We start from the raw sequence: 23,558 nt of genomic DNA, 5'->3' as shown, positions 1-23,558 counted from the left end.
GACAGAGTAATTATAACAGGATACTAGAAAACTCTGCAAGACCTTCCTGACGAAAATCTAACTCTCTAATTCTGAAAATAACGTACAAATGTCATATTGTCAAAAATTAAACAAATTAAAAGAATAAAACAATCAATCCATAAGGTCTTACTATGTTTAGCCTAATGCATGATGGTAAATTACTGTGACTTAATGATTCAACCTACTTATATTGCAGTTAAATAAAAATTAATGCCTTAATTAATTCCCTAATGATAGAAACAGAGTAAGTTAATTCTTACCAACAGCAGTGACCTGCACTCTCTCACTGCCACTTACAACATCAGAAGGAAAAGTGAATTCCAAAGTTTTTGACACTGATTGTCGTTTATTCCCAGTCAAATCCAAAAGGACTGTCTGAGAATATGTCTGTTCCAATCCTTCAGCCTATAAAGATAAAGACAGGGATTCTGAGTATCCTTCTGTAGTTGATCCTGCCCTGAACAGGAAAGTCATGCTTCTCCCTTCCAACCTCCGCCATTCTTTGGTTCTATATCTTAAGCTTTTATTGCAGGATGAGATACACAAATGTCCACCACTGAAATGGAGCCTAACCATGAATCAGACTTAGATATCCAAAGCTAGGCAGGTCTTATCAGTGTCTGGTTTACCAGGAAAGTCTGGAGGTTAAAATTCCACCTGTAGCAAAATACAGAAATTTTAATCTAAAATAGATTAATAATAATTAATAAATAATCTGAATGAAAGCCAGATGTATGGCAAAATCGATTGCACTTATCCAAAATAGTCACCAGGTCCACTTTGCACAGGTTGTTAAATTAGCTGCGGCTCCAGGGGTTCAGTGATACACAAACAGCTTTCATCTTGCTTTCAAGAAGCATTGGACAAACTATCTGTAGTAGAACAGATCTGTGAGCTCATTCCTGGAAGGGGTTCTAAAGAATTTTAAAGCGCTTTTAAAAAAATATTTTATAAGAAGTGTTTTCTACTTAAAGCCATCTGACCCCAAACCAACCAAACAGAGCAAGAGGCAGACAAGTACATTGGTTTGCCTTTTTGCTGTACTATGTAGCCTGGTTTTGGGAACAATTTACTTCAGGAACAAGGCAAGCAGCAGACTGTTTACCTTGACTATAATTTTCTGGATAACAGCATCAGAAGCAGCAGATGATATTGCTGTCACTTTGATGGGAATCTCTCCCAGTTGTTTTGGCTTGATTGGGAATTGAACAGTTTTCCCATCTTCACTCGGTACAGATACAGATTGTTGATTTGTTGTAGCATTTATTTCATTGGATGTTAGAATAATTTCAAAAGCATCATTCATATCCAGGATCACAGTAACCTGAAAATACAGTAAAATTTGCAACACAAAGTGTTAATTTTGAAAAGGTGCTTTCATAAGCTGCCACCCGTTTTGTGTATAGAGAAATAGGTCTGCCCACTGAAGAAAATACACCAGTTCTCACAAAGAAAGACATGGTCTCCACCAGGGATGAAAACCCTGCAATATCTAGTAATATTCAAAGATAAAGAGACTGTTATGTTACCTCAGCTTCTTCTTTCAAATAATTAAAGATGTTCACTTCCAAAATGAACTGCTCTCCTCTGATGACAGAATATGGAAGGTTCAGGAAAATGAAAAAAGGCTGAAAAACTTCTAGCTGCAAAACAAAATGAGTCATGAACCCTTACAACCAGAGACTAGAAAGAAAATTACTATACAACGTGTCTTCCAATCACTTTTAAATTCAATAACAGAGTTTAGTTGTGCTCTACAGGTGACAAAACATATTACTGCAGGGCTGAAACAGGAGAAGATGCTTCTGGTCATCAGCACCTTCAGAGACACCACTCAGATGAGAGCTGCCAACACCTTTGACAGGGCAGTCCCAACAGAGGCAACTGAATTAGGACTATGAGAGTATCACCAGGCAAGTTTGGAATCTGTGATCTGTCCTGAGCTCTCATTAAGGTAACTGAACTTCTTTGAGTACACAAGTAATGGATCAATGTCAGTTGCCAAATTTTGTAACTAAACAACACCTTACAATGTTGGTTTTTTTATTTAGTAAAATTAATCTTAGCATAAGTTCTGTAGTTATACTTCTAAAGATACATACTATAGTAATTAAAATATAAACTGCAGAAGTATACCAGCAAGCAGATTCTTTTATTTGTGAACAGAGGGTTTTGGGAGAAATCTTGCCTCTAAGAAATCAATGGTAAGGTCTCATCAAGCTGAGTGGGATCAAAATTTCACTGAACATCTGTACAATAAGAACGGCTGAGGCATGCTATCCTTTATTATCAAAATGTCAACTAAAATGTATTTTAATTCAGTTTGCATTTAAAAACATCTTCCAAGTGTTTAGAGTTTCAGAAACAAAAATCCCTCAGCTTTTTTTTTTCTAGCTAGCAAATATTCCAATGCTGTCTCAAAAAAAAAAAAAAAAGTTGTTTGCTAAAGCTCTCAGCATCATGAACTTCTTTAGACATTAAACTTTAGAGAAGTTCTGATGGAGACTTTTTGATTAGTTCACAGTAAAGGTTTTCCCTGCGTACCTATTTTCTTTGTCTTTTTTGTTTTACTTTTCTTTAAGTAATTTCTAAAACTTCTTACTGAAGTTTTACACTCAGGAATATGCCAGTATATTACAAAAATACAACTGCGTAAAATTACTGACACTCTGTGTAGGAGAAGTCAAAATAAAACCATGATGCAAAGCAGTACATGACGTAAAGCACGCAGATGCCATTTATTTCCCCCATTACATTTTTCATGGCTTGCTTTTACTTGCTTCTCTGTATGGTACTGATTAACATGTTTCAGCCATATGGAGCTCTAAGAACAACCTAAATGTCCCAAAAATAGTGATGTACTGAACAGTGCATGGGGGTGATTATACCTAAATTATTATCTCAACATCTGTTCTACTTGGAGCCTTCTCACATTTGAGGATGAGAGGCCAAGTGTGTATTTCCTTACAGTTTTAATCAGAAAACTATTCCTCTTTCTGTCCCATCTCTGCCAAGCCAAGTGAAAGAAACAAGAATCAAGACTTCAGTCTCAAAGGAGCCTTACCCACAACATCCAGATTTGATTTTAGATCAGGATGTTCAAAGCACAAGCTCTGCGTCTGGTATAGCAGCCAACTGTGAAATCTGGACCTAGATCTCTGCTTGGATCCCAAAAATTGCCCCTCCCCAAGAATTCGAGGGCATGAGAACTTAAATGGGTAATTTGGCTGCCTTCAGGCTATGCTGACACTAGACCAGGAACCAGGTGGAAATCTACAGCCCACTACCACAGTCTCAACCTTTCTAAATTCAGGTATGGAAGTGGAGTTGTTTCTGACTGGAACATAGTTTCTCTAGGATCCTTACATAATGAATGGATGGATTCTTCTGTGTATGTAAAATACAAGCTAAATGAGACTTCAAGAATTAATTCCTATTTTAAACAGGCTAAACAACTCTCTAAGTAGTGGTTTCCTTGAATACAGAGTGATCCTAGGACAACTGCAGTTGTTCACTGGGAATCTCAGGTTAGAGATCTAACCTGAGGGCTGCTGAATTTAGCTTAAATTGCTAAACTCCTCAAACACTTGGAAGCAAGAAAAGAGCCTCAGGACGCAGGAATTTGGGAGCAACAAATTCATTTGTGGACACTGAGAGCTAGGTATCCCATGCCAGCTCTCAGTGTCCACTCTGCTCCTCAAGTCACCCAAAACTTGGCACCAATCACAGAATGGTTGTGTTGGGAGGGACCTCTGGATGACATGTAGTCCAAGTCCCTGGTAAGTTTACCCAGAGCAGGTTGTACCTGTGTTTACTCTAGGACTGCTTTTGACGGATAATTTTAGCCTTAAATCACCCCTCCTGCTCTTCCTCCTGGGGCAAGCATTAGCCATAAGTGTTAACAGAGCAGCAGACAAATGCCTCTCACATCCCAGCCAGTCCGTGCACACTTCACTGCATGAATTACCAGCTCATAGACTGCCCTCTGGGCAGAGCCAAGAAAACATGGAACAGTGCTCCCAAAGAGTCATTCCACTGTCCTACATACAAAGATTCTGAAATGGGCACATTCTGGAAGTACTTTAACAAAAAAACCTCTCCAACAGAAAAAGGCATCCAAATATCTGTGTGGAGTCTTAGATATTCATATGAGCAAGAAGGGAAGGCAGATAGAGTATCACAGATGTCTTCAGTGATGTTTTCTCTACAGCTTGAGCGCCCACAGGCTCTCAATCTCCTCGTTAGTACAAGGAGATGCTGCTGTTAGAACTAAATCAGAGAGTCCAGCAGGAACCCACAGTGTAACCAGCCCTAAAGGAGAGCTCTCCAGTGAGATGGTACCTCCAGCGGAGCAGTCGTCACGCCGAGCCCGCCGCTTTCAGAGACCACAAAAGCACTGGCTACCCAGGATGTGATGGTGTCCGGTACAATGGCATCCATTGTGGTTTCTGGGCCAGATCTGACGGCAGAAGGGGAGAGCAGACTTTCAAAACCATCCATTTACAGACATCATTATGTGGACACATATGTTTAAAGTGCATGAAAAATTAAGTCCAAATTCCTGGAAAGAAAAGCTGCTCATTATCCATTTTTCCTTTTCTAACCATTTAGAAATACTGTGATGGGATCAAAATTATTTTAAAAATTTAAATTATTTTAAATTACATGAATTGAAGGTAATTACACTGGATCACATTACACATAATCCACTTTTACAGGTCCTTTAAAACAATCCCAGGTGATGGTTGCTTCCTGAACTTCTCAGCTGTAAATAATACACGATTTGTTCTTCATGACACAGGTCAGATTTCACCATCACTTGACAGTTTGATCTATTCACTGAATTAGGTGCAGATAGCAAGAGATTTCCCCTTCTGGGCTAATCACCATCTTTTTAGGTTTTGTACAGAAAAAGGCTTGGTCTCCCAACCCATTATCTCCCCATTTGTAAAAGTAAGAGTTTATTCCTTTTGTCTTCAGGATTTTTATCTAACTTCTATTGAAACTCCTAGGCCTTCAGTCAGGCCTCATAATCCTCTCTTGTGCAGTTGTACAATTCCTCATTTTTTCGATCTCAAATCTCACTTGTGGCCTCTAGGTGGTAGCAGAATATAAATCTACATTTCTAAGCAGTGTTCTTTAGCACTGGTGCAGAATGCTACTGAAACCTACAAAAAAAAAAAAAAGGCAATTGCAAATTGTTTTCCTTTTGCTTCTAACTTTTACCTCGTTTTAGTGTCGATCCAAAGCCAAGTCTCTGGAAAATGTGTCCTCACATAGAGATTGCTGAAATCAGGAGGTCCATTTTTAGATACGGGCATATCATCACCGAAACCATCCTCTATAGGTATCATTCCACCATCTGCAAAATAAAAAATACTGTCCTACTCCAAATATCTACATTTAGAAAGCTCAAATAAACACAGTTAAGAAAAGTCAAATTAATATATTGTTTGGAGTCTAATCTATAGCTTTGTTACATATAAGACTACTTTGGAACACTAGGAATTTTTTATTTTAAGAATACAAAAAGTTTCACACAAATTTCTATATGGTCTCTGTGGAGTTGAATGTAACTGGTGTAATTTGGCTACACATGACAAACCACTGCAATATATATCAACTGGAGCTGCAAATGAAAAATCCACTCATCTTCAGGCTTTTAGGGCTAACGTTACTGCAGTAAAAAAGGAAAATTTCTGAAATGCTGATTGTATGAATTTTCTATGACTTGAACCTTTGAAATGCTAATGATTTTCAAGGCTGGATGCAACCTGTCTGCAGCACAGTAGGAAGACATAATAGGGGCCCTATTCCATGGACCTCCTTCCCACTCAGTAAATTAGATTTGGCTTCATTTGTTGTATTACTTACAAAGAAAATGTTCCTTATCCTCCTCAAGAACTGCATCAGTTGATACCCAAAGGCTGCATTTCTGGATAAAATTTATACAGTATATCTCAGTACAGGACATTGAGGACATCAACAATGCTTATCTATTTTGTTTTTCTATTCTTTCTTTTTAGGTAAATAAAGTCATAAAGCAAGCATAAAACTAAAGCAAATAATATACAGAAACCTAAAAAACTGAGATGATATGAATCTGAATATTTTCATAATGACTGAAAACCTTTCAAAATGAAGACTTTATCAAGCTTAAAGCAACCTGTATCTATGGAGGTACAAATAAAAAATAAATAAGGAGGAATTAATATATTCCTTGGCATTCAGAGTATTACATATTGACAAGATTCACAATTTGAAACTCATATAAGCCATTAAAACATTACATTGTCTATAGTTGCAAAAGTTAGAAAGTTCACTTTTTTCTAGCAAGTGACATTCAAATCACTAAGCAGTGAAAAAAAACCCAACAGCCTAGCATTATTAAAAAAAACCCAGTACCTGAAATACACCAAAAGAACCTCTGACCAGGGGGAAATACTGCACTGTGCTGTATAAATTGAGCTCATGGAGGATCTAAGGAAAAAAAAAAACAACCAAAATCATCCATAGACTGAATGCCAGCTCACATTTTAAGAACTTTCACTGTTGCTAATTTATACAGCTGTACCACGAGCTGTAGATTGCTTAGCTCTCATGCCAAAGAGAAAATAATCTGTGACAGGATGAAGGGGGTTAGGTTGCAGTGGGTTTACGATTAATGGAAGTGTGACCAAGACTGTATATAAGCTTGGAATAAAGCCTACAGCCCATTGATATTTTATGGCACTTAGGCTATGTCCTTTGAGCACCTTAGGAATGATATATATTGTAAGCTCTTTCAAACTGTAAATGCAGGTATCTTCTGCAAGCAAAGGTAGTTTAAACATATGAATAATTTATTCTGCCCTCCCAAGAAAAAAAATCTTTATTTTATATTATTAATTTTAAATAGCACAAAGAACAAGTCATTAGGGTTTTTTTTCTGACATTGTCTATTCTGAAAGAAGAAACTACCAAATCTTAACAATTTATCAAGTGAAGAACAATGAAGTATTGATTGGAACTGGAAATGCTGTGCCTATTACCTCTTAAGCTTTACAGTCTCTGCCACTCATGTGACTTGCAAAACTAAAAAAAAAATTGCGTAATTACAGGCTAAAAACCACATTCAAAGAACATTACTAGTTCAACATATAACCTGTAACATTTCCACAAAAATACATCTTTCATACACACAATAATGACAACCTCCTTCTCCCATATACTTACAGATTCTTCTGTTATGTCACTACTTTCTCCCAGAAGCTTTGCACTTTTATCAACAACTGAGATTCCAATTACTGATCCTGGCTCTGTTGTACTGATTTTAAGGGAGACTTTCTCAGATGGCTTGGCCTTATCTTTGCTCCAAGAGATTTTAATCTAGAAAAAAAGTGAAACACAGCACTGATTTAAATTCTACAGTGATATTCACAGCTGTTAACAACTCCCAGGAAGTAGTTTTTTTAGATTATTTGGCTATAATTAAGATCCTGGATTTGTTTTTCCTAGAACCTTTGGGACACTGGGGACCTCTGAGAGTCTTTTTCCTAGGACTTTTGGTAACCTGGGTAACTTATGAGGCAAATTGAGACATTTTTCATGCAGCAGGACAAACAGACTCCCTAATGATTTCTGGTTATAAGTGTTAAAGTCTCCAGAGCAGAGAAAGAATTTGAACCCATCCAGTCTTTGGATGGTGTCACCTATAAGAAGTTATAGGGAGGCTTTTATTTGCACGAAGGACCAAATCTCGTCCTGGTAAGAAAGCTGGAAAAATCAATTCAGTGATGAAATTGAAATTCCCCACACTTCTTCAAACTTTTTTGAATTAAAGTATGGATAGTCACATGAAACACAAACATTGGTCACAATGTGACCCCTGCCTGGCTAGAACAACATCTTTATAAACTTTTACAATAATGTAAAAATCAATACTCTTATGATACCTTGTCATTGTATTGGCCAGAGTAACCTTTGGCTCAGTAATTGACCAAACCACCAAAAACACAAGGAGATCCTGTGCATCTGTTTATGTGGAAAACACAGCACCAGTAGAAAGGACTCTCAAATATGCAAAAACTAGACCCAAACTGCACTGGTATCATCAAAAGTCTTTCTAAAGACTTGCACAAACGTCAGGTTAGATCCTCAATGAAAATTTTTTGCATTTACAATCCTATGTTCTAAAATAAATTTTTTTAAGCTACCACACAACACCCAGACAAAACCATGGTCTCAGACTCAACACAATTACCTTGTCATCCAAAGCAGGCTGGATGGGGACAGTGAGAGCATCATTTACAACCACTCCAAGCTCATCTACATAGAATACAAGTATAGATATCAAAGGAGCCCAGGAATTTGCTGCTGTTAAAGTGAATGTTTTTGTGGACTTTGTGCCAAAAGCCATAATTTGTTCCTTAGATAATACCTGAAAGAGAAAAAATCAAATACACAAACTGTTGGTATCCTCGATATGTCATCAGCAATTGGTTCTACAAGTAGCTGCTAAAGAAGAGACACATAGCTGTGATTCATTATTTTTTCCACTAACAGGTAGACCAGTTCTGTGAAAATGGGCATGGTATCTGATGTAATATTTAAATAATAGATTTTTTCCCCATGTTTTAATTCCTGTATCACTATGGACAAGTAAAGAACTACACCAAGTGCACACATATGGTATAAGAACATAAATATACAACAGTAATAGGGTTGGCTCATGTGGGTTATCTGTAACAGCATTTGAGTTTGGATCAGGCACAAAGTTTTAAAAGCAAACCTCCAGAACTACTTAGAACACCTGGTTTGCCTCATGGAGAGTGTGAACTGGGGTCTAGTCATGTGCTCCAGTTAAAAGCAGACATTCATTTGAACAGATGAGATTAGAGCTAGTCTGAAGCCATCCCTAATACCTGGATTTCAATTTTTTCACTCTAAATTTGTTCCTACTGGATCATACACTTACTAATGAAGACAGAGAGATGAAGGGCAGTTCCCCGCCTTTGGTTGCATGGACCTGATTTATTTTAAACCTTCTAGAGAGTGTTTCTATTTTAGAAAATACATATGAATGCCCAAATTTTACATGGCTTTCCTCATTCAGTTTACTGTTAAAGTCTGTGAAAGAAAAAGAATCCTAGCTACCACGGTCACTAAGATGCAGACTGTGAAAAAGACAGGTATGTGTTAAAGACAGGATGGGAAACTTACAATAGCATATATAATAAATCTTCCTGATCCTTCAAGATACAGTAGAGCAGCTGAGCAATTAAGCCACTACCCAAGACACTTATTTAAAGTGCTTCCTATGAATCTCCCTTGCTAAAATGCCCCTCTGTCCACTCAACCATCTGTTTCCTCAGCAGGCAGCTCTTCTCCTCCTGTACCCACAGGCTCAGCCTGACACTCCTGAATCTGCATACAGGATCCACCTGGTCCCTGCTTCCATCTGCATCTGCAGGACCTGCTGACAAAGCCACAGCTTGGGCTGCTCCTGGGATGTCCTTGTCCCTTCTCCCACTGCAGATCCTCTGCGCAGTCAGAAACTATTGCTCTCACAGTTGTGCCTTGTCTCACATCTGCTGTCAGAGATAACCCAACACCCAGGTGGAGAGAAGGACTTCCCTACAGTGCCAGGGGCATTCCTCCCAGGTAGAATAATACAGTTCCCTTTCAGAAAGGACCCTCCTAGTGGAAAGGAAGTTTTTGGGCCTTCTCTTCCACAAAGCACAATTTAAAAACACCGAATCTCAAATGTTTAATCACATTCCACTCACTGGAGTATTTCTCAAGTTGGTAAAGGTCACCTTGGATTGTCCCCATATGTAAAGCCTGTAACTTACCAGATAGTGATACTCTTTCACTGGCTTGTTGCTTGCAACGCTCAGCTCAAAAGGCTTCCCAGCCTAGGAGAAGCACACAATTCATACGGATGAGTACGGAAAAACCATAAGTAACGAGGCTTTAATTGAGGCAAGTTTTGTCTCAGACTGTACCTTTATATCCTGGCTCTTTGTTTTAACCTGCAGATAAGTCTGACTGGGGGAGCTGAACACATCATAAACACCTATGTCAGTCTTACTGCTGAGGAACTCTGCCTGCAAGACAGTGCGAAAAAAACCTCTAAACAAAACAGCAAAATCTGTGGTGTTCATTTATGTGGTACAGCTTACAAGAGCATGGCAGCCTTAGCAGAAGTCCACTTTATGCTATGGGTATCTGGGGTTTTTTCCTTTGATATCATAGTGCAATTATTAAATCCCATTTGAGAGGATCTCTCACTTTCTTTCCAGCTGTAACATGAAGTAACAAAAATAACAATAGGTGACATGTCAGCTGTTGCAGATAGCAGGACAGCACATCACTGATCCCAGCCCAGACAATTTAGTGTGCCAACACTCCAAAGCAACATGTTACAAAGCAGTACCTGAACTCTCAGAGTTTTTGTATCAGACAGGATTGGAAACTCAACATCAATTACTCCATTTTCTGGAACTGTGTAGTTCAGAACATGGACTGTCAGATTTCTCTCCTCTGTTGCCTCATTTTCCAGGTGAGAAAGTGAAGAGTGATGGAAAAGCAGGTCTGACTCTTGTGCAGTGATTGTTACAAGATTCTGCCTCTCCTCAGCTGTCAGCTGGTTGCTATCAGAACGTGACACCTTTAGCTAAACAAAAAGAAACAAAACACTTATCAAACCCATCAAACAGGGTAAAGCTAAAATGCATAACACATAGTATGTAACAATATATTTGCACTCACATCACATGAAGAAAATAATGCATCCTCAGATTTCTCACACATAAATAGCTTTATTTCTGTTCCCTAGTAAGCACTGCAAGTAGGCAAGTCAGGCAAAAACAAAATTATTCATAACTCCAGGGAATAAAAAAAGAGTAAAAGCAAAGTAGATGGAACTGAAAGGAGACATTTTGCATTTCAGCTCTCCCAATTACTCTTCTAGTTGAAAATGTTTGTGTCTCAAGTAAATTATACATATCCTACCTACAGTCTGAATACTTAATTTTATCACTTGCATTTCACCACCACAAGAAAGGGCAACCTAACATTTACATAACGTGGGAAAATGAATCACATGAGCAGAGATGGTGCTGAGTCAGATGTTTTTATGAATTCATCAAATGAGCTGAAGAGTGAAACCAGGCCCAAAATTGACAGCGTGCAACTTCTTCACTCCATCATACATCAATCAGCACTTCAACCTAAAACCTTCATGCCCACATTCAAGCAGATTTTCTTCCAGTAAAATCATTCTTATTCTGCATTATACATGACAAAAAAATCAACTTTTATATTTAAAAGCACTGAACTAATGTTTCCTTTTTCTTTTTCAGCCCATAGATGTCACTGCATTACCACTCCTCCTCAGGCACTATTTCCCTGTTCTCTCTCTGAAGAGTATATGCTCTTCATGTAAGATATCCACTTTTTAGTAACAGCAGCAGATGTTCATTCACACTTCTTTGGCAGCACAACTGAAACCTTCCTGTCTGCCAGCTACAAGAATTGCCAGATGCTTCAGCTATCTCTCACTTAGTTCATCTTTGGAAGAGGACTAAAAAACAGGTGGATCCAAACTGGGATGCTGGCAAAGAAAATGAAAAGCACAAAAACAAAAAGCTTAAATGATCAGGCTAGCATAAAGCTATGTCTTGAGCCAATCCACTCTGGAAGAGAATATTCAGCCTAAATCACTGCTACTTAGGTTGCATTTCTGTATAGTAAAGGCTCAAGAATTGTAAAATTCACTCCCCTTTTCAAGCAAAACGCAGTGATGCAATATGCAACCTCTGCAAAATGTGGAAATACTGAATGCAGATGAGGGACAGAATGAAGAACGTAAAATATTTCTAGGAGTGGAATGCAGCTGGCATGAAAAAGACAGGACAGAAGGCAGAAATAACAGTTTGGCTTGAAAGCAATGTGGTTTGATGAGTCTTAACTGAATTAAGTAAAAGCTGTTTAAATATACAAATTCACTATATAAAGTATATATTTGTATGTGTGTATGTGTATATACATATATATAGTTAGTTAGTTAGATATACAAATACTATAAAGAGGTTTGAAAGTTAATAATTAATCTGTTGTTTCCAAGCACAGTCAAAAAAAACAGCTAGGGAAAATTTCTCTTCCATAAGAATTGTGATCAACTATACACAAATATATCCTGCCAAGACTACAGCATTCCCTGCCACTTTACCCTTTTCTAGAGCAAATGTCTCCAAGTTTAGTATTTGCTGATATGTATTGTGAAAAAAAGAGAGAATTTGAAAATAAATCTGTAAATTACACTTAAAAATCCAAGGCAATCATTGCTATCTAAGCATAGAGGAGAAGTCACATTTGTTTATCCACAGATGATAACCAAATGAAAGAACTTACAGTAGCTGTGAAGTTCAGAGAAGGCTTTATAACTCTAGTGTAGTCCAGAAATTCAATAAAATAGTCACTTTGCTTTGGAAATATGATGGTACTTGAATTTTGGGAGATTCCTGTTGAATAATTGCATGTGTTTAGACAACATCCATTTAACACATATATTACTTTAGCAGCAATACAATTTACTGCCATGACTTTGAAATAATTCTATCATATTTTTCACCATTTGCACTCCTATCATTCTTCATCCTTCTAGCTGAGCATCAGTACAAAGCTGGTATATAGACTGGTACTGCCTGCCACAATGCAATATAAGATATACAACACAGGGCTCTGCTCACACAGACTATGCCAGAATGATACAAGGAAGAAGCTTATTACATCCCTAATCAGCCAGCTTCACCTTGCTGGGGTTTCTACAGAAAGTCTGTAATGAAACCTAATTCCTGGGACAGGCCTACATTTTGTACAAAAGATTTTTTTTTTCTGACCTGCAAGGTGCAGTGGAACATGAACTCACAAAAAACCCTCAGTCTGCAAATTAGCCCACCTAGAAGAGGCTAGACTGTGGACAAGCAAGGACCAGGGAACTCTTTCTACTAATATGGCTTACAAACACACAACATCAGGTAAGTTTATGATTCAAGTTAAGTTTGTAAAATTCAGGCTAATGCTAGCAATTCTTTATGCCTGCTCTTCTCATCAAAAATGATCAGTCACTGACTTCAAGCTCCTATCAGAATGTGTTTCTTGATTGTTTAATAAATCATTTAGCACAGAACTCTATTCTACAGAGTTAACAGCTGTTTAAACTATTAAATTTCTAGGCAAGCAACATTCAGATAATATATTTGAATGTGGATGGTTTGAGCTGAGATCAGTGCATGATACTTTTCCAGAGCTCCAACCTCTTGCACAGAGCAGTAAGGCACTCTGGATTTCTGTCAGAAGAGCTCCCACAGCCACACACCTGTGAGTGACTCAGTCACCACCGCGATCATTTCGATCGGCTCCGTGTAATCGCTGCCACCTTGGTGCCACGACTGCTCCGCATTCAAGTTTTGCAACATCAGCTTGTTACAGGTTACATTCACAGATCCATTTATCTGCAATGCAGGAAAAAATAACTGTTGAGCCAGAAAAGCCAGAAAAGGACACCCTTCTGTCTACTGTAGCTTATTTCTGGTTAAATCCTCTAGCTCTCTCCACAACCAAGTTTTGGAGTGTGAACACCAGAAAATTATGAACACTGACCCTTTATTTTTTTGCCATCAGCAACCATTCTTATTAAATCCAGTAGAAGTTGACTACTTTTTTAGAGGCAACAATGTTTTAGGGAAAAAAGTCACTTTTTTTTCCTAATTTCTAGAATTATCCATTTCTACATGGCTAGTGCAGTGGTACCTAAGCTTTACAGGAAAATACAATGAATGAGTTTCTCCCTGAGGAGAGGGGTTTACCCTATTCAGCATCTGAGCTCAGGGTTTCTGTAGACTAAGTGCTGCTGAAGGCATTGAAGTCAGACAGTGGCTGAAGTGAGCAAACATAAAATTACAGTCACTTAATGTACCAAAAATTTAACAGTCCACATCTTAAAAGTAAAATGTCTGATTTTGCAAAGAGAATGCAACCAATCTATCACCTCTTTTAAGCCTTCAGATTGTGTGTCTTTTAAAATTTCATGCTTCAGGTTACAATTAGTGCAGTAGCTCAAACGTAATTGCTGGCAATTAGTAGGCAAAATGCTTTGGTTTCTACCATGCTAGAGCTCCACCCAAACAACTGGAGTGTTCTCCTCCAGCCTTGTGACACTGAGCTCAGTGTGCAGGGGCAGACATTGGGCCAGGGAGCATTCCTGAGCATGGGTCCTCAAGCACCTACGCAGCCCCTGGAAAATCTTTCTACCTGGGTCAGTTGGTACACTCCAAAATAACCTCCAGGCACAAGTAAATGGAGCACAGGTGCCAAGTATCATTCTCAACAAGCAGTCTGAATGTAGAAGCTTTAGGCTGGAAATTAAAGAGAGTTTAATACTCTCCAGCTTGGCACTCAGGAATGATTCCAAGCATCACTTAACCAACAACAGGATACAGACTGAAACTACTAACTCTTAGTAGTTTATTACTCACCTCCATTGTTGTTGTTATATTTCTCTTGTTTGTCCAGTAAGAAACAGAAAGGCAAGTGATTGTTACAGTTCCCTTTACTGGCTTTCCATATGTGTACCTGAAACACATCAGGCAAAGTCAAACAACACACCACCCTCCAGGACTTGGGTTCCTGAAGAGCTCTCAAGGCACAAGATCCTACTAAAATCTTATTCTCTGGCCTCAGACATGGGCAGAAAACATTTCTACTCCGAAATATGGAGTTTGCCATACTGACACCAGTTTAGCAACACCAAAGCTGGAAGCCTAAAACCTGGAGAAGATACACAGTGCTGCTCTTTCCACTACACAAGCGCTACAAGCCTATTACACTTATTATGGGCTGTATGATGTACAAAAGTTAACTATACTAAGCTAAAAGCTGAAAGCAATTAGAAGAACAATTCGGTTCTTATTGAACAGAACACTGATGTAGCATCATATCTAATATGCAGTAGAGTTAAAATGGGATGTGGGAAGTGTAAGTATTTTGCTTACCAAATATAGCCAACCCAAAATGAGATATCTCTAGATATTGGGTCATAATTATTACTACTTATTTAGTAATCACAGTCTCAAGAAATCATTGCAAATAATGTCCAGCTGTGGCAAATCTGAAAACTGTAACATACTCCCTTCTTAGGATGACAATAGCAACCTGCAGCCACTAAGCAGCAATAAAACAAAATTTTGTATAAATGTTTCCAAGTTATACTTAAGAGAAACCACAACATTATCAGATTGAGACAGAGAAGTGAAGGAGGGGAGGAACAACATGAGGACAGACAGGACACCTAAAATCATTCTAGTCCTCAGCAGTAATACATGTAGGTGTGGTAACTTTAAAGTACTTTAAATCATTATGCAGCCACTTAAGTAATATCAAAGCTGAAAAGTAGAAAGAAAGAAAAATCAAACAGCATAGTTACAGGAACAACTCTGATAACACTGTCTGGCATTTAATCAGTCTAAGCAGACTTTATTATTAATTACAATAACAAGCTGCCATTAACCTTGAAATTATACTGCCATTGGGCAGCATCCCTGTACTTAATTTGATCTAATAATACTCCAGAGAAGAAAATGGATTTTATGACATCTATAGGTTGTATAAAGAAGCATTATGTCTCTAAAAAACAGTCATCAGGAATCAAGTAATTCTCTATAAATAATTATGATGTATCAGTAAAACTTTGTCACTGCTGGGATTCAACCTCAGATGGTTCACTGGCGTCTAAGTATGAATTTATTGCAGCAAACAGGGACACTTTCAAACACCTTATGAGTACACCAAATGAAAGGGTCAAGCGATCTGGGGAACACCAAAACAGACTAAGAAATCAAATATTAGCTGGCATATAATGAATTCCAAAAGCAAAGTAGAACGGGGGGAAAAAAATGAGGAAAACTTTTTTTTAATTGCCCCTTAGGAGAGTCACAGAATCATAGAATGGTTTGAGATGGAAGGGATCTTAAGGGTCATATAGTTCTAACCCCCTTGCCATGTACAGAGATGCCACTCACTAGATCAGGTTGCTCAGGGCCCCATCCAAGCTGGCATTGATAGTTTATAATATCAGGTTGCATGCACTCTACAGAAAGAAGTGTTTCCTCGAAGTCCAAACATTTAATTTAAATAGCCTGCTAAACAATGATTTTTGCATTTCACTTGTAAACTGAGTGCTTCTTCAGAAGGTATGTATTTTAAGGCATTAAATAACCCACAAAAAACCCTCTTATTTCGGTCTTCTTGGATGGATCTATGAGGTAGCTCTCTCTGGCTCTCATCTTCAAAAATAAAATTAATTTCTGAGATTAATGCATAGTAATTTTTTGTCTAGATATTTACTCAGCTGAAAAATAAAATATTATTTACACAGGAGTCTACACTGAAGCCCCTTCTGAATTTCTCAAGAGCTTTTCATTCTTTACCTATTTACAGCTATAGGTATTTTGATACAAGAAATCTATGCTTGAAATCTGCAATGCTGATTTATTGGAACAAGGAGGATTTTCACAGAAGTTTGCATAATAATATATAGACACTGTACCTACTGATCTTAACATGGTAAATTGGAGAGTACCATAAAAGAAATATAAGAACAAAAAAAGCATCAAAATACATATTACAAGCAAGACACCTAAGAAATTTTCAAATAAGGTAGCTGAAAATGTATAGCTGTAGTCTACAACTATATTTACCAACCAAAAGAACTTACTGGAAGTCTGAAAATCTACTAAATCTTGTTACAACAAAATCCAGCAAGTAGAAACAGATACTAACCAACTAACTTTGAATAGATGGGGCTTTATTAACATTGTAATTTTTACTTTAACAATTAGAGAACCACAGTAAGTTTCTTAAGAGTGAAGGTGACAACAATATCAGTGATTTACTTACTTTGCAGAGACAACACCAGTTACATCTTCATCTCTCAAAGAGTAGTATAAGGGTGTTGTTATCAGGACATCAAATTTTGGTAATACTAAAAAAAAATTACAAGAAGCATTAAATTCACAGAAGGAATATTTCTCTTTTTAAGTAAAAGGGTAGAACAGGTAATTTAATAAAGACTATTAGTTTCCTAAATTTCCTAATAAAAGGTAAGATGTATTTTTAACCAAATCACCAGACTACGACTTTTTGTTGAAAGGAGAAAAAAGCATCATAAAAACAGCCTGCATAGAAGCTTCTAAGTCTGAAATATAAAACATTTAGCTTATTCAGCCCTTACAGAATTCATCAGCAAGCTTCCCAACCAGATGATTTGGGATCATTAAAACTACCAAAGATAAACAGGGCAGCTGATAAGATTTGATTTTTTGTCAGTCTCAGAGAAGCCAAAGATTAGGAAATTTAACTTTCTGTGAGTATTTAAAATGTTCATGCCAGACAAGGGAAGCCAGTATAAATTAATGGAGAATCACTACTGATTTTGGTCACTACTAAATAACACTTACCATATTCCATCACTTTAAATCTTTGATAATGAACTTGGCCCTATTGAAAAAAATTCATATGAGAAAATACATACAATTGTGGTTAGATTAGTAAATTTAACATACCTTCTTGGCCAAATCCCACCCATATTCAAGTTAAACTACAATTTCTGACATGGTGTGATTTTAAATCATGACTCAATCACTATCAGCTCCTCTAGAGACCAGTAGTACATATTTACAGAACAGAAGGAGACAGAAGTTCCTTTGAAGCAGATTCTAAGTATTTATCATGAACAGCTTGTACAGCTTCCAGTCTGCAGACACCTATTTATATATGCCTGGTTTCTGTACTAAAAAACTGAATATTTGAGCTAGCTAGCATAAAACTACCAAGCATAAGTAGTCGCAGTCATCCTGATAAAACATGACTGACATACCAGCACCATCTTTGCTAGCACATCTTTAATTAACTTCTACAAACAAGATGCTCCTACAGAGTCTATCTAGTGGATGAGACTATTTCTAAACCTTGTATAATCTTACGATTCTACGTTTACTCAAAAAGTGGCTGCAGTTTTGTTACAGCCCACAGCCATACTGACTTCAGCAGAGATACCCTTGTGTTGTATCTTCTTGTTTCAGCTATTTGTTACTTAAAATCAAGGAAAGAAATCAAGGAACTACATAATTTGCTGTTAATTGTGTTCTCTTCTATATTCCTATTTTTCTAAATTTTTTACTCATTTCCTCCAAGAGGGAAAAGAAAAATGAATATGGATAATCATTTGTCAGGTGGCATCAAGATGAGTAAGATAGGAATGACTGTTTGTAGCAAGAGAGGATAAGCTGAGAACTCCTATGGTAAAAACCCTAGGACCAGGACATGAAATGGAAACAATTACAAACTTTTGTTACCTGATCAACAACTTTGCAAGTTAAGCACCTCAGACCAAGCCCTTTACATATGTGTATTTACACATCTCCTAACAAAATACTCCTATCAAAGTAAAAATCAGATTGCTGCCGATTTGATGGTCAAGTCACTCATCACCAAAATATTTATATTTATTTATATTTTATATTTATATTTATATTTATATTTATATTTATATTTATATTTATATTTATATTCCTAAGTTTGAAAATATACATGCAGAATCAGCTATTTTCACAACATTTGTGCGAGTCATAGTATTTGCAAGACAAAATGCTACAGCACTGACATGCATAAATCAGTCCACAATCAGATTTCTATCAGGTAGTCTTAGGAACACGTCTTAGGGAAATGTCCTGCAGTGAATTCACCTCACTTCTTGCTCTCTGTATAGCTTTTCCTTCCAATACTAACTATGCATGTGACCCTTGTCATAAAGCAAACCCTGAACAAAATGTTACCCCAGACAGCATGGTTAAAAAGCATCTCCCTTGAATACAAAATATTGTTTCCCGTCATCTTAGATGTAAAAATAAAATTTTAAAAAGTACAATTAAAAACTAAGGTAACTGTAAGTAGTAGAGTGAGACTAGTACTCCTGGCTGCATCTTCTCTAAAATGACAAGCTTTGTGACAGAAATAAAGCCATGCTTGATAGCTCAGGGAAAGGCAAAGACATTACTTGGTCATCTTGATGACATGAATACCAAGCCAGCTTTTCCACTAACAAATTTTTTAGCCAAGCTGGTCTGAAGTAGAACAAGTAATAACAGTTCAACCACTCAATCATTTTAGTTCATTAGGGCAAGGCTGTCTCTCTGGCAAATATTGTTCAAATATACTGAAGTGGAAGTTGTTAAACCAGTTTCCAGGAACAGTAGCTTTCGAGACAAGCAGTTAGTCAGTTAGTTATATATGCACAACCCAAGAGAGATTTTTAGAGAGAAATACGCACCACCATGCGTATTTCATTTTTCCCAGAGCAGCTTCATTCTAGTACAGGTTTTGTTTTCCATGCCTTCTCCTGCTTCTTAACTACACTCACCCTTCCAGACTAACAACATTTTGCTCTAAATCAGCATTTCTTAAACTGCAGAACACCTACTGCATTCTGTGCCAATTGCCCAGAGTAAGAAAATTGTGCCAAAAAGAGATCCATAGAAGTGTTCTGGGATGATGAGGATGAGCCTTTCTGCAGGGAAGCCTTAGATGCTGTGTATCCTGACATCCAAGAATCCCTAACTACAGTCTAGATTCTGCTCTGCTGTGCTGAACTCTACTGTTTTAATTCATTGGGTCTGATCCAATGAAAGTGAGGTCACAGGAGCCATTCCCCAAGATTTTTTTTTCTTCTTTGGCAACTGAAAGTCCCTGAAATCAATCTCGTCTGGGTCCATTTTCTTATTTGTTTCTGACATTGATGTGCATTGCTGTTAGAGCATGGGGAAAGACTCTGGGAGTGGTCCAGGGCTTTGCCCTGGAAAAGCACAGCACTGGCACCAGCTGCACTCCTGGGGCTACCTCATTGTCTCACAGGCCTGTCAGAAGCACTCTTCTGCCTTGGCTGTGAAGCTCAATAAAACAGATTTTTGTCTAGACAGAACTAACAGAAGCACTTCATGATCACTTCCATGCTTTGTTTTCACATGCAAGAAACAAATCCCAAAATGAAATTCTGTTCAATCCAATAGCACAGTATCCAAAAACCAGTCAGAGTCCCACCAGTGTCACCACTATTTACACTAGCAGATCCTGATTGAATATCTGTGCACATTTTCAAACTACTGAATACTCAGGCAATGCCAAAGGCTTTATGTACAGTCTGATTTTGAAGATGTGTGACACATTTTTTAAGCAATTATACATACAACATTAAACTTAACATATCAAATGTGAAATCCATAATTAATCTAGCATAAAACATTACAGAATTTGCTGTGGATACACTGCAACATATATTAAACCTCAAGAGCTAAAAAATTCAACATGTATAGTATATAATCATTCCCAGTTGATTCTGAAAGTTTGCTTTATAGCTAAACCTTAAAAACAAATGTAATACTCTTAAAAATATTTTGGAAAGCCCTTGTTGCACCTGAAACATTACTACTCTTCGATATTTGATCATAAATTTATACATAACAACTTCCATAAATTAAATTACAAAATACCATTTAACTAGAAACAACTTCTGGTTAGAGGTGCATGCTACAAAAACTCAGCAACTAGAAGTCTTTCAGCAACAGGAAATATAAGATATCCAACTAAAATACAAGGTAGAGACTTGGAAACCAGACCGTAATTACTCTGTCTTGAGTTTTCCTGGAACAGCTGTACTAACACCTGAACTTTTATTAAAAATACTACAGGACGTTTAACAGCAGCAAGCAGCCAAAACCTGATTTAAAACAGGATTCCGAGGAAGCACTTCCAAAAATCAAGACTCAGTACACTTGGAAACTGATCTGTAATCATGAGAAGGGAAACGTTATTTAATCACTTAACAATTCTTTAAAGACAAGAGGGAAACTGAGAAAGAAAGGCTGGCTATTTAACTAGAAAGCCCAGGTCATGGCATCAGAACAGCTAAGTCATGCATAGATGACTTAGTCATCTATGGGTGGGCAGATATGGGCAGTCTGGGTTTGCCATATGAAGATGTTCCTAAAGCCTCAACAGATCCATAAGCTGGCTGGATGCCATGCAGAGCCATAGCTGGCAGTGTTAGTTAAGGAGAGGAAAACATATCTGTTAAAAATCCCAGTTATATACTAAGCTTTCCTTAGCAGTAAATCCAAGTTCCCAGTGGACTTTCTTATCAGGAAAAGATTGGCGGATCTATGCAACTTTATATATGACACAATAAAACTTACACCTCCCTTGAACAGCAGATCTGCTGCAGAAGAGAAAGGAATACCCAGCTAATAGCTAGGAATATCCACTAGGAGTGATCCAGTCACTCAGCAGCTTTCACTGAACACCCACTAAATCTCCACTGTATCACCAACACAGAGAGCCCTACACAACTCCATGTTCCAACTGAATCCCACCCCATATGATCTTGTATTTCATAAACTCCCTTGCAACCAAGAGAATAGAGTAGAGTTTCCCACTAGGAAAGTTCTTTTCCTTATTTCTGCAAGGTGTCTTGCAGGTTTCAATAATCCAGTGGTTGACACACTTTCAGAAAAATAAATCTGTGAGACTAGGCAGACCCAATCTAATAGTGTGAATACTGCAGCAGTCACTTGATGTATCATGCATAGGACACCCTGATCCAATGAAGATGCTGTGTAGGCACATGCTATAGAAATAATGCATATTGCTTTGTCATTATACTCAACATGGAATTTGAAAATTAAAGCGAAGCAAGTGTAAACAAAAAAGGGCCTGAAAGAAAACATAAGTATTTCTGTGTGGGACTTGGGGTTGCTGTTCTATTCCCAAAGGATAAGCACTGTAAGAATAGCCATTTTTTTTTCTGGACACCAAGGTCTAAAACCCTTTTTTTCCCTGAAGTATAATACACACTTCTTTTTCTCCCCTATCTTAATTTTCAATTCAAAGAGTTTAAATGTCAAAAGGAATCATTTAGCCTGATGTCCTTTTAACACAAGTTTAGTACCTTTGTATTCAGCTACTCCAGCAATCTGTGTTGTCAGAATGCATTCTCCAAAAAGGCAACCATGAAATAATAGAGAACACCTAGGGAACTGCATCAACCAGGGTAGCCAGGAGTGACACTGTCTTGAGCTGACACCTAAGGCCTTTTTACTATCAGTTCTCAATGGAGTGTGCTGAGAATTTGTCCAGACCCTTTTTGATCCCATCTAAATTTTCAGCATTCACAATAACTGCCAGTGCTGTGCTCTGCAGTTCAGTTATGATGTTTCAGTCATTTTGAAATCACTCTTTACCTCCTCTGCCTGATGCCCTTTAGCCATATGTTGAAACAGACAGGAACAAAACATTCTCTATTTACTTTCTCCTTGTTACTCATGACTTCTGAGACATTCTCCATCTATTTTCCAAGATCATTAACCTACTGTAGCATGGCTAAAATTTAGAATACCATCAACTACACTCTACTAAAGTTTCACTTCACTTGTCTCACAGCTGTTTCATTAGTCCAGATGAATTTACAAGGCATTTTTCTTTCAACTTTACAATTTTTTTTTCTCTTTGGTTTTACTTCAGGAGGGAGTGGCACTCATTCAGATCCTGAAAACAGCTGCCACAATCCTTTCATCAATTATCTCCTAATTTCAGCACTTCTCAAGCCTTTGCAGAAAGCCCAAGCAACAATTCACAAACACTTTTTTGCTTGGCAAATGAGCTGTTGAAGAAGCCCACCACTGCCACCAGCCTGTCTCCATGTCTGAGCCACACTTGCCCAAGTCCTGAAAAACACCTACAATAGCTGTGAGTGGGGATGGCTTCTCAGCTGGATCAGTGAACTGGTCTGGTCTAGGCCAAGAAAAACACTTTTCAGTTTGAGTCACTTCCCCACTGCACTTTAGATCCCAGCCTGACTACAGCTCTACAGCTGCTTTAGCGTGACTGAGAGGCCACTGAACAGCAGGCAGGGGAGGGAAGGAGCGGCAGAGCACAGGGAGGAGTGCAGGAACAACTTCATACATTTTTCCCATCACAGACAACAGCAACAACTCCACACCCACATGACAAAGTGTTTGAAGAATCCAGTCCTGACACTCACTTGAGCACCACCCTCACATGCCTAAGCCTATAGAAATCTATCAGACATATAACTGGTACTGGTAAATGCTACTCCTGAGTAATACATGATCATGTGAGTTTTTCTCCTTTCTACCCATCATCTCCCTCATTATGTAACATTAAGCAGTCCTGTTTATACTTGCTAAATGTCTCTGAAGAGCCACTGCAAGCCAAATAGGAAATGCAGTTCCCAAATTATAGGTATTAAAAAGCAGGCCGAATAACCCGGACACACAGAGTTTTGAACAGCTAAACCTCCAGCTATTTTTGAAACATGTTCCATGGTGTATGAGGAGTGTAACAGCTTGAAGGACTGGCCTGAGAGAGCTACTACCAATAGCAACATGCAACACTGACTGTTCCAGTTTTGTTTTGCAATCATC

General features: G+C 37.8%; 1 protein-coding gene across 1 annotated transcript in view; it reads right to left on the bottom strand.

Moving 5' to 3' along the window:
* Positions 1-23,558, bottom strand: part of CD109 (CD109 molecule) — a 71,202-nt gene that overhangs the window by 28,380 nt on the left and 19,264 nt on the right. Inside the window, exons 6-22 of the mRNA XM_005421150.2 lie at positions 17,523-17,562; positions 16,963-17,047; positions 14,544-14,640; positions 13,385-13,520; positions 12,418-12,527; positions 10,439-10,678; positions 10,008-10,109; positions 9,855-9,917; positions 8,264-8,440; positions 7,237-7,389; positions 6,427-6,501; positions 5,896-5,956; positions 5,248-5,383; positions 4,363-4,480; positions 1,551-1,664; positions 1,127-1,345; positions 282-426 (exon numbers count right to left, since the gene is read on the bottom strand). Coding sequence (XP_005421207.1) covers positions 282-426; positions 1,127-1,345; positions 1,551-1,664; positions 4,363-4,480; positions 5,248-5,383; positions 5,896-5,956; positions 6,427-6,501; positions 7,237-7,389; positions 8,264-8,440; positions 9,855-9,917; positions 10,008-10,109; positions 10,439-10,678; positions 12,418-12,527; positions 13,385-13,520; positions 14,544-14,640; positions 16,963-17,047; positions 17,523-17,562 — 2,071 coding nt within the window. The remainder of the gene's footprint in view (positions 1-281; positions 427-1,126; positions 1,346-1,550; positions 1,665-4,362; positions 4,481-5,247; positions 5,384-5,895; positions 5,957-6,426; positions 6,502-7,236; positions 7,390-8,263; positions 8,441-9,854; positions 9,918-10,007; positions 10,110-10,438; positions 10,679-12,417; positions 12,528-13,384; positions 13,521-14,543; positions 14,641-16,962; positions 17,048-17,522; positions 17,563-23,558) is intronic.

This window comes from Geospiza fortis, unplaced genomic scaffold, assembly GCF_000277835.1.
Source record: "Geospiza fortis unplaced genomic scaffold, GeoFor_1.0 scaffold190, whole genome shotgun sequence".
Taxonomy (NCBI): Eukaryota; Metazoa; Chordata; class Aves; order Passeriformes; family Thraupidae; genus Geospiza; species Geospiza fortis.
The sequence above is the reverse complement of the archived record's forward strand: the minus strand, read 5'-3'. Positions and strand labels throughout refer to the sequence as shown.